The sequence below is a fragment of the Condylura cristata genome, unplaced genomic scaffold (assembly GCF_000260355.1).
Source record: "Condylura cristata isolate star-nosed mole 26May11 unplaced genomic scaffold, ConCri1.0 scaffold00019, whole genome shotgun sequence".
Taxonomy (NCBI): domain Eukaryota; kingdom Metazoa; phylum Chordata; class Mammalia; order Eulipotyphla; family Talpidae; genus Condylura; species Condylura cristata.
In genome coordinates, this window is record NW_004567120.1 from 31,187,796 (window position 1) to 31,199,893 (window position 12,098).

Here is a 12,098-nt window from a genome sequence, read left to right on the forward strand (position 1 = left end):
GATTTGGTGATGGGAAACCCGCGGGGATTACAATCGAGATGGAAAAAAAAAATGTGCAAAATGATGTAAAAATAAACTTTGTAATAAAAAAAAAAAGTTGACTGGGAATACATCCTGATATCAGTTTATGCTTTCTCATTTGCCCTTTCTACAAAGGAGCAATAACAGCGACTTTGGAGCAAATAGGGGAGTGGATGGGAGGAAGGGATAGAGGGCAGAAGAAAGAGAGACAGAAACTGAGACTGAAAAAGGTGGGAGAAAAGGATAACAGAAAGGGAAAATACTCAGCCAGTTTAGTGATCTGGCTTGTGACAAGCCTTTGTGATATAAAGCTTAGTCTAATAATTATACTGAGGCACTATTATTGAGAGAGTCATCACATAAAACTACAGTGATTATTTGAAAAGGTAAGTACTTAACCATTTGACTGCTGCAGTCACATACTACACAACCATGCACACTTACATACAGGCAAAACTAAGGGTTAGCAGTCAGCACAACCTACAGTCTTAGAAGAAATATATGGCTTTCAATGAGAGGAAATGACATAATGATGACATCATAGTATTTTGGACTCACTCCAGCGACACACATGTATACTGCTGAACTGAAACATAAAATTGCATCCCGTTCAGTCCATAGAGAATGAGCATGTCTCCACTTTGTCTTTTTAAAGCAAGGAAGTTTCTCATTTGGCTCCTGCCAGCCAGACCCAAAGGCATGTTGTGTGTTTCATTTACTTGTGAAGTCATGTGCTCCTGTCAGAGCTCATCTAGTGTCTGCTGTGGAGACAAACAGGTCTCTTCATTCTGAGACAAATGTGGCAAAGTCCAGCAGGAGTTTGTCTTCCTGCAGCATCTGCTATTAAGGGTGCTTCCGAGGGGATTTGTTAAGTGAGGAGGGTTTGACTTGGATGTACGTACCCCTATTCTGTACCTTTTCCACACTCCATTTTGGCATCCTTTCCCTCTCTCTAGCTTAATTAATTTAAACCAGCACTTATGGCACTTAATTCAACATTTCTGATCTCACATACCAGGCACTGTGCTTGGTCGTTTGCCCTGCTCCTGTCATATTCATGATCTCGCCTCATGTTTGGAAACTGAACTGTGTGCTTGTCATTCAATAACCTGGAACTATGTGAAAAACAACTCAAGCTGTGAGGAGTGATTGATTACCATCTTCATCTGCAACTGCTTGCAATCTAATTTTTTAGTTGACACCTCTGAATGTTACACACACACACACACACACACACACACAGCCTCGGGTTACTGATTTGTGGGAAAATATCTGTAGTGAGCTACAAGTACCCTTTATTGCTTTCTTGATGAAGGGGCATGTCAAGGTTGGCTCAACAGAAATGTTGAGGTGGGTGACTCACCAAACACAGCTGAAGTGATGTCACTTTAGAGGAAAAAGTGAAATATATTAAAAGTGTCATTTCCTTTTATTGCCGCCACTGCCACATTTTTTTAAAAGTGGAATGAGTCTAATTTCTCCCCAAAATCTCCATTTTCATAGCGGCTAGCGCAACACAACCACATGAGTATTGTGGTGTACGGAGGGCAGGACAATCAGCCCAGCACACTGAGATGTGGCTCCTATCCTCTTCCACTGTGAGAAACTGAGGTAAAAAAGCAGTAGCATGTATTTAGCAGAAAGAGCACAGGACAAGCGTTAGAAAACCAGGATTTCAGGCTACCCTTGTGTGATTCTGAGCAAATGACCGAGTTGTCTCTGGGTGTTCAGCAAAAAAGTTGGCTTCATGGAAACTGTGAAAATGTTCTGATTTAGGATGGAGATCTGTAATAGCTCTTTGTGGCTGCAAGGTATGTCACCCTTGTGAGGTTAAGTGCTCTCTGGGACAACTCAATTGGTTAGCAAATGGACTGAATGGAACCTGATATGTTCAGACAGAATAACAGATTCACATTACCAAAGGTAACCAAAGCTGAGATTCTGTGCAGGAGCCTGGCCCAGTTGGTCACGGGTCAACCTCTTGCTTTCTGATCTCGGAGGTATGGCTGCACTGATTTTGCTCTCTGTCCTGTCAATTTTAGCTCACTGTTGGCAAAAAAGACACTGTGCGCACCTCTGCCAGGGTAGTCTGGCTCTGTTGCTCAGAGATAGCCCATTCCATCTGTTCCTCCCCGAAATAAAGGGTTGGTTACCCAGCTTCAGATCCAGGCAATGAACAACGCAGGCAAAACTGACACGACTGTCAAGCTGTAAGTTTCTTAAGCTACTCAACACACTAAACTGCATCTCAGTTGGCCCCAAATGAGTTGAAGTCGGAAAATATGGCACAACTGGCCATTCAGTCAAATCCACAAATCTAACCTGTTCTTGTCAACACAAAAGATTCTTCCCATCTTAGTGACAGATTCACATTTTTCTCTTCTGGCCTAGTCTTCCTCTGAGACATAAACAGGTAAAGTGAAACAGATATGAGGTCACTTCTCAGAAGGCTTTATTGACAGTCCCTCCTGCTGTCTTCCCTTATCAATCCTGGGATTGGGTCAAGGTAACTATTCTGGCTCCCACAGCACCCTTGGGTACTCACTTGCACTCCAGCACCATGCCATCCCGCCTCTGTCACCTCTGCTAAGACTGTGAGGCCCTGGGGAGCACCTACTGGCTTTTATATGCATGTATGCAGCCCCAAGTTCTAGCCAACATCTAGTTAAATACTGAGCTCAATACTGAGCAAAAGCTCAATATATTATAGCTATGGTTGTTATTACTATTTCTGGTGCTAAAGAAACAAATTTGTTTATTTGGAGGCCCCACATAGGCGTGAAATACCCTAAGTCTCAATTTCCTCACATATAAAAAAGAAATAATAGTGCCTATTTCCTCATTTTTGATGGGTTAGGATGCATGAGCCAAAATGTATCAAGCATTTGGCACGGAGGCTGGCCCATAGGACTTAGTCAATGTGGCTTAGTTATTATTTTTAGCCACTGTATATATCAGAGACAACTTGATATTCACATTTTTTGCTTCTTAAAAAAAAAAAGAAGAAGAAAAGGTCCAATTTCTTTTCGGAGAAAAAAAATGAACACTTCTATCTCTTAGCCTGTATTTGGCCTGAAGATAAAGAGAAAGTGCTCCATATCACACTGTCACAGGTCACTGTCATCAGGTCATAGAACAGGGCCCCCCCTGCAGAGCAGCACCCCTGATGCTGGCTGAGTGAAAATGCACCATGGGCAAAAGCCCTGGGGTGGAAACATCTAGCTACCCCTCCACTCTCACGACCACACACTCCCAAACCAAGGAGAGTGTCACTTTTGCTGAGTTATAAGACATGAACTGAAACATCAACAGAGTATTCTAGAAAGGGTGAAATATGCTCCATCCCTTGCATGTTGTCATGGAATGTCATGTTGACTATGATAACCCAAGGAAAAAGGGGAAAATGTGCTGAAAAAAATCTAAGAAACCTGAAAAGTGATGGGTAATAAATAAAAGGAAGGCAGCCTGACACACAGGCCCAAGAAAGGCCTATCAGAGCATTTCTTACTTTTCACTGATAATGAAAATAATGAAGAATTCAAAAGAACTAGCTCAATCTATGCGTCCCGTGCACAGATAAGATAACTAGTTCAGAATGTGCTGAGAGGGAGAACCTCCTCATGGCAGAAGCTTGACATGTGTCCAAATACAGCAAGTGTGATAGAAGATCATATTGATCTACTTCAGATGGATTTATGCAGGCCTCCTTCTACTGGCAACTGGGTCTGGAGAGGTCATCTTAACTTACATTCTATCAACTGCTCCTTTTGTGGTTCATGCTGTCTTCACTCAAAGGGGAAGGGAGTAGGTTCCAGCAAAGCCAAAAAAGGCAAAAAGAATGCCCCTTTCAAAGTGCAACTGGCACCACAAACATGCATGATTAATTACACATCGGCCTCTAATAATTGCCGATTATGTCCTGGAGATTTGGGTGTGGCAGCTGTGTGTAAGGTGTCCAGATAGGGCTGCCATTTGTGCAGCATGGAGTTAAAAGTGATTCTCCCGTGCCATTGCTGTTCTTTGAGAAAGCATGCTGCCGATGAATTGGACTAATTTGGAAACATTCAGCTGCTTGGAAATGTGTGTGCATCAATTCCCTTCCTTCATAATTTATACAGCATTGGATTGTGGTGCTTGGTGATAAATAACTGAAATGAGTTCTAACTGCTCTGAGATTTAGTCTTATGTCTTCACCACCGCTTTTTATATTCTCCAAGATAGTCCACATTCAACTTTACATGCAAACCTGAAATGGTATTCAGGAGGAGAAGAAGAGGAAAAAAGGCAGCCAATAGATCTTTCACTTCGGGAATTGAATATTAGATCGTATTCAAAGTGCGGCATTTACAGTCCAGTGCTGAATACATAAAACATATGACCATTACACATTCACCTTCCACTGCACAGCCACGATCTCAGAGTGACATTTCTCATTGCTAGATTAGAGCTTTTAGCATGATGAAGGCATCTTTCATCTTCTAGTTGCAGACTGAGTGCTCCTCCTGAACTGTATTTCTGCCCGTTACAATGCTCCCCACACCTAAGAGAGCGCTCACAGAAAGCCCATGTCATTCACCAGAAGGCTGCAGCCACTTCAAAGGGGAAGTGCCTGCTTGGAAGTGTGTCATCTGCATGGGTCACTGTTTCAGACTGCCATGCTTTGCTGAATCCAAAGGGAGAGGTCCGTCAATGCTGTTTTCTGGAAGCAGCCCCAAGAGGTAAGTCTAATATTACAGATATGCAGCTCATACAAGCGTTGGCAACACCGAAATGACAGCTTCATGGAGGACGTGGATATATGCTAGGTCCTAGGAAAGCAATACATGTTTCATGGAAATCAGTGATATGGTTACGATGCATATGGTTACCAGCACATTTATGGAATGGCTTCCCAAATTCTTCTCACTCAAGCCTGGACAGATTTTCATGGCTTTTGCAAATCATAGAATGATGGACTAATCAGCAATGCTGTTTCTTTTTTCTCTAACTTTTGAAACTCATAGCCCAAACCTTGAATTTCCGTAAGTTTTTGCTCTTCACAGCCAGTCCTAAACTGTCCTTCCAAAGTCACCTGAATTTCCCGCCCCTTAATGCACTCAAAACTCTAGACACAGACCTTATTCATTATAAATTCCCCAGTGACTAGCCCAGTGTGAAGCACTCAGAAGACATTCCACAAATCTTTCCTAACGAATATGAATGAAAGACACACTGAGGAGAGCACATGGCTTGTAGTGAGCAGATTAGTATAGGCGTGCTTTTCACTTACTTCCCGCTCTTAGATGTGTTCCGGGCCTTTGTAGATGATGGAGAGTTGACACCTGGATTAGTGTTTGGAGAAACCCGTCTATCCTTACTATACCCACAGGAAGAATAGAAAAATAGTGACCAAAAAGACAAAAAGCAATTAATCATTTCATTAAAGATTTTCAAGGTCTCTCTCTCTCTCTGCCTCTCTCTCTTTCTCTGTCTTGCCAATTAAATTAAAGTATGATCTCCAGCAGTGCCCTTCAAAGAGTAGGAAACACTGGTCAAGTTCAGAGAAAGTCCAGGCCCTAAGGGAGGCCCTAGGAAAACATTCTGTATAAAAATAATTAGCCTTTACTATAAAATCCTTTATTTTCAGTCTCTGAATTCCTTGTAGTTCTGAAGCTGCTGACTTTTAGTCAAGTGCATGGATGCCAAATGACTTTTAAAAGTCTTTGGGAGATACTATCAGATGAATTAATAATTTTTACTCATAATGTTGACGTGGGAAGAACACAAATTCGTATATTCTTTCAGGAGAATATACACCTGCTTCATTAGTGATTGAATTTAGATCTCTACCTTCAGTAACTCCACAGCTTATATCAAACCTTGAAAACAATTACAAAATAAATCACTAGGAAGGTCTGCTTAATCTCATCAGGTTAATAAACGCAGACAAATTAATCACTTGAAGGTAAACAAAAAAGAATAATTGATTAGTCTTCTTGATTACTTTATTCTATTTTCTTTATCAAACTATTTTCACCATTATCTTCAATTCAGCTGCTCTGCCTTGAAATTATTACTTTACTTCATCTTCAGATTTCCATGGAAACCAATTCAAAGCCTTTCACTCCACTTGATGATGTGTGGAATTATTTATCCTGATTTCATCAGAAGATTTTTTTTTTTTTGCTAGCAAAATCTACGTCAGCATAACCTTTTATGAAAAGTGAATAGAAAAAAGAAAAATGCATATCTTGGCTTTCAATGAGTATAACAGAGCTTTCCAAAGGCACAGAATATTGTCTCAGACAATGTCGAAGAGTTTTCCAGATATTTATGAATCTTTTAAGCACCTCAGAAATAGGTGCCTGCAAGTAGCTGTGTTTCTATGTGGGGTGCGCAGGGGTCACAAAAGATATTCTGCCTTGCATCCACCGGCTTTAAAAGGCTACGCGGATGTGACTGGAACAAGACGTAATCATGGGAGCCTGGTGATTGCAAAGGTAATACGGATGCGTGTGGGCACAGACAAGGGCTAATCAGAGACTTAGCTCAAGTCCCTGCCGGGAAGAGTCAGGGATCAGGAGGTCTGAAAAGCAGTCTTTGAAGGAGGAGACACGGAGATGTGCTCCTGTCCTGTGGGCAGCATGGGCAACAGTGTCTTCCAGGAGAGGCGTCAGAAGCCCACTGAGGCACAGTGCGAGGCCCATTGCCCGGGCATGCCACTCACACGTGCATGAGAATATAGCCATGTTCTGTGTGGGGGCATGCAAGTCTCACGGCAGTGCTGCCCCTACCCACCCACCATGATTGCCTGAGGAAAAATAAACTGGCTGCAGATGGCACCATACTGGCTCTCCTCCCCAGTCAGAACCAAGGTCAGAGATTAAGGCTTCATGCCCAACAACTGGACAAAAGTACAAAGGACACAGTATGCTGTGTTGCAAAATTCAAGCAAGTCTCAATTTTGGGCTTCTACACCCTGGTCACTGGTCACTGAGCCTTCCTCCTTCTGCCCCTCGGTCAATCAGGAGGCAGTGAGACACTGCGTTCTGACTCCGGGGACACTTTGAGCTTTCATGCTGAGGAGTTAAGAATTGGTGGTCTGCTCATGGAACTCCCTGAGTCCTGAGGTTCAGACTCCCAAGTTCTGTCTTTTGGAAGCTGGTCCATTCCCACTCTAAATTCCCAGTTTTGCCCTTGGGCCCAGGGTCCGTTATAATCTGCATGACAAGTGACCCTGTTTAAGCTCAAAGCCGGGCACCACAGGACATCAGGGAAGCTGTCAGCTGGCAGTGGCAGCTTTATTATTGTTCACTGAGGCTTTGGAGGGGGTGCTCCTGAAGCAGTCAGCTTTTAAAAGACAGGAATAAGGACCTTTCTGACCCATAGTAGATTTTATAAACTGGCTGAGGGTAACAAAAACAAAACCTTTCTCAGAGAACACTTACAGATGGAAGGTGCGCCCCAAGACTAGGGGAAAGGAATGAAATAACTCAAAACGTTGGTTCCTTGCCAACAGAGAACTGTTGCAGCAAAATGTACTGACAGCAGGGAGGGAGATAACAGAACCTGTGGCAAGTTTGGATCTTAAGAGTTGAATTTTGTAGCTAGACTCAGATTGTGGTGGAGAAAGACTCGTGGGGCAGGGAGGGAAAGCGCATGAGCCCCCCTCTTCAAGGCTCTCAGCTGCGTAGGCTCAGGTGCCGTCATTCTGAGACTTCCAGACAGAAGGACCCTGGATTTCCAGAAGTGCCCCGTAAGAGAGAAGAAAAGCTGCCGATCGAGCCTCGCAATGTCACAAAGCATGCGACAAAGATGGACGGATAAGATGCTGCAAAGGGCCCTGCTCACCAAAATACCCACAATCCCAGGGATTTGCAGAAGTAAATCCTGCCTGGTTTGTGGATATGTGAATGATAATTTGGGGTCTATAAGATGGGGTCAGGTTGCTGTGAGGCAGTTCCCAAACTATGTGTCCCACCCAGTTGTCATAATTTTGTCTGTCTGTAGATTGCCCGTCAGCCCTCTCCACCTGGATTTCCTCTGGGCCTTGCAATCTGTGGTCTGAAGTCCCAGGTTGTCTCCATTCTCCCTGATTCTCTCCTCTTCTGAGGACAGGATTCCTTCCTCCCTGCCTCACAGACCAGCCTAGGAACAATACCAGGTCAGTTCCTGGCAGAAAATGTTACTGAGTGCCAGCACTCCTGTAGGCCTCCCTGCCTGTCTCCAATGACCAGCTACCATGAAGTCCTCACCTAAAGTGATCCACAGGTTCTTGGAAACGGTGACTTCAAGATGCAAAATGAAAGGAAGCAGTCCTTGGAAGGACGTCATTGTTCAAAGAGGCTGGGGTCGGTTTTTTCTCATCAAGGTTATGATGAAATGACATTGCAGAAAACCCTGTTGTTCGAGGACCTGCTCTAATTCATTTTCCACAAATGTCTCCAACATCAGAGAGATGGGGGAAAGTCTGCTCTATGTACATTGTATTCAAGTGGAGAAACTTACTAAACCAACTCTTCTGCATTTTCAAAGTGTTTCTGATTGAATAATTTGATGCTGAAATGGCATCCAGTGCACTTAACCTAAAATGACAATCAGATCCACTCCAATCTGGATTTTTCTCTTAGGTCAGAGAGGTACTTAAAGGAGAAAACCTAGTGGTTTCAAACATACTTGATTTACTTTCTTGCTGGGTCACATACAGGAAAACTTCTGCATTTTCTACATTACTTTGTACGCCGTTTTTGGAATTAATTCAGCAGGAGCCATTGGGGAAAAAAAATACTTCTACTGCTCTAACTATGACAGCCCTGAAATTTAAAAAAAATTCATTTGTAGGGTCCTAGGAAATTGAAATTATATCTCAGAAGAGATTTGGACTATAATTCTTACCGTCCACATATTTCTGACTTGGCACTTAGCATGTGATGCTTCTAATGTTGTTTCTTCTTTATCGTTTATCCTTTTCTCCACTAGCACTTAAGAGGATGTTCAGAAAGTATTTGTTGAACAAACACATGAAAAGGCTGCATTTGGGTTCAGCATAAAGAAGTGGCACAACTGATTCTGAGGGTCTGGCACTAGCGAAGGAGAGAAGCTAATGGCAACATCCACGTCACCTGCTTCCCATGCCGGAAGTACAGTCATGGGGAGCTGGATTCTCATCATTGATGTTTGACCACCAGGTGAATCATAAAGATGGGTAAAGTTGGGAAGGATTCCCAAACAGATTTGTCTGGATGGTTGCCTGGTGCCAACAAGGAATCTTGTGTTTGTGTAGCTCTAAATATTTTCCAGTGTGTGTTGTTGTTAAGTGGTAACTGAGATGAAACCCAACTATTGTAAAGGGGTTATTTCAAGTCTCTTTTGGAGGGAAAGCCACCTACTCTTTGCTCCCTCGAGATGATCCCAGGCTACTTAAAGTGCCCAGCATAAGAAAATGCTCTTTAAAATACACAGCACTACCAGGGGCACAGGCTCGTCTCATCATCTTTCCCAGCAGGTGTGTGATCACCTTCTACAGCATATCCATAAAGTGGTCACCTTCCCAAAGGCTTTTACATCATGATTGCTTCCCCATGAAAGCCTGCTTTTCTGGTTTCTAAGACACTCACATTTCTGAAGTATTTTTGTCCTTGTTCTGTTACTAAGACAGTTCTTCAAATATTGATTTCCTTTAATTGGACTTGATGAGCCTCCTTTATTTCATTTGTCAGTCTTGCTAGGTTACATCCTGAGTGGTTTTCTTTCTTTGCTTCAAACATTTTCATTTTCTTCTACCTGAAGTGTCTAAATTAGAGTCCATGTCCCTTGAAGCACCCTGTTTCCCTTATCTATATTTCTGTTAATCACCAAGCCAGGAAAATTCAGTTCATTTAGGCTGTACTTTCATTTAGCCTCCTTCTCCAGTTTCTCTTTGCTTACAATGCATAGTGCCTGAGGTTTTTTGAGAGGAGACAAAAAAATTCATCTTTATTGCTATGAAGTCCAGGGTAACTGTGACCTCTCACCTCATATACTCAAAGCATTTATTCAGGAATCTTGAGTTCTAGTCCTAGCTGCCAATGAGGTATCTAACTGCTTTCTCTCTTAGAATTCTCATCTATAAAGCAGGAGGAATTAAACTAATCAGGTAAACCATTCACTGATAAGCCTGCAATTACTTTGTAATTGCAGGGCTCTGGGCAGCCAGGACATGTGCATTAACTTTCTCTTTGCCCCTCCATTAACTTTTCACTCTAACAACTTGCCACACACAGGGGCATCAGGGACTGCAGTGATATGTGTATTTATTATCATCAGGATTTTGCTTTCTTCACTCTCAGCAGACGCTGTTCCTGCCCAGGGTAAGTGGGCACATCTCTGAATGCATCACTAGCACCAAGAGAGAAGTCAAACCAGTTTCTAAATTGTTTTACTTGCTCATTCATGCCAGCTATTCATTCTGTCTTTACCATAAGTGCAGACCTCTGAGCGCTCCAGAGGCCACTGGATGGTGACTTACAACTATCGTGTTCACATCAAGTTCTGGGCTCCTCTTCAGGGAGGGGCAATGAGGAACAAAAGTCATAGTTGTGGAATTGGATGATTTGAGGTGAGTGAGACCTAAAATAGGATGTTGGCCTGGAGCAGAATTGGCAGCTACAGGGTCAGAAAGGAAGAAGCCACACATGGCAGATCAAAAAGTGATCCCATCAAGAGTCAGACTAAAATGTCAATGAAAGCTGCAGAGAGTTTAGAACTGAATGACTGAGAAAAGAGAGAAGCCGGTATGAGACAGATCAGCTGGGAGGGGGAGGTGGACTAGAGGAGACCATGATGGGCATATTGGCTTGGGGTGTTGAGAGTGTGCAGCAGGCTATCCAAGAGCTGCCACTGTACCTCCAGAAGAAAAACAAGGTAACAGGTACCATCATCGCTCCAAAAGGGGGTGAGGGGTTGTGACAGGGTCAAACACGTGAGACAAGCAACGAGGCCTGGCAGAACAGGAACCCATAATGAACATGCCTTGTTTCAAGGAGCACATGGCTTATGCCAGGCCTGCTGAACTCCACCCCTGTACATGAGCATTTATAAGTGTGTTACAAAGTCGCACATCCCTGGAATTCAAGTAGAAGAGCGTGAGCTGCGTAACTTAGTCGTGTGGCATTCAGTGCTAAGGTTAAGGAGGGCAAGTGTAGGCCTTGATCCTTGCATTCACCAGTGACTTTCTTTATCCCGTGTTTATGTTTACAGTCTCATCTCTCCACTCCCCTAGCTCAGCCACATTTTGTGCTGATGACAAGGGGAACTGAGTCCCAGGAGATGAGATGTGTGGTAGTCATTGCTAACCTGTTTCCTTAACAAAAACACCTCACAAAGGACTTCACAGGCCGCTGTCACCTTGGGGTAAGGACAATAGCCTGGGAGATGAGCAAAACTGGGGCTGAGACCTTGGCTGCTCTTGTAGCTCTCATGTTTTGTTTTGACTCCCCTCTGCCAAGGACGAACTAAATGTCAGGACAGTACTGCTGGTAGGGTTAAGCCCACTTCTATTTGTGCACAGTCCCTCCCTTTTCTTGATCTTAGTCTCTGCACTGGGCCTCACCAAAAGGCAGTCTCAGCCATGCCTTCAGTGTCAAGTCTTTTGGGCAGTACAAGGTAGTTGCAGCTGGATGAGAGGCAGCCTACCTGGGAGGAAATCAAAGTCTTGTCCTGGAAAAGCCACAATATCCTCAGCTTCAGGTTGTCCTTAATTCATGGCATGATGTCTAAGCAAGTGTGGCCATTGTCTTCAGTTGAGGCAAAGGTTGGTTTGTAGCCCTGGGCTGGCAATCTACTGTGGAGTCCCATAACTTCTCTGGGTCTCAGTTACCTCATCTGCCAATACTATTTCTTAAGACCATAGCATAGTTTTTAAAAAGACGTGAAATAACGGAGTGGCCATCGGTACACGAGTGGATCAGGAAGTTGTGGTCTGTATACTCAATGGAATACTACCCAGCTATTAAAAGACAGGAAGCCAGCCCTCCCTGGTGGCGCAGCGGGTTAAAGCACAGCACTGAGAATCTAAAAGCCGCTTCCGCATGAGTTCAATTCCCGCCTGCCCCAGAGGT

The 12,098-nt window shown here is 43.5% G+C and overlaps 1 protein-coding gene across 2 annotated transcripts in view; it reads right to left on the reverse strand.

The window, feature by feature from the left end:
* The window catches only part of HS6ST2 (heparan sulfate 6-O-sulfotransferase 2), a 245,483-nt gene that overhangs the window by 38,273 nt on the left and 195,112 nt on the right, over positions 1–12,098 (reverse strand). The window contains exon 4 of one of the 2 annotated variants that reach the window (XM_004685816.2): positions 5,291–5,377. The exons of the other annotated variant lie outside the window; for it this stretch is intronic. Within the exon in view, the coding sequence (XP_004685873.1) occupies positions 5,291–5,377 (87 nt within the window). The remainder of the gene's footprint in view (positions 1–5,290; positions 5,378–12,098) is intronic. 2 annotated transcript variants of the gene reach the window in all.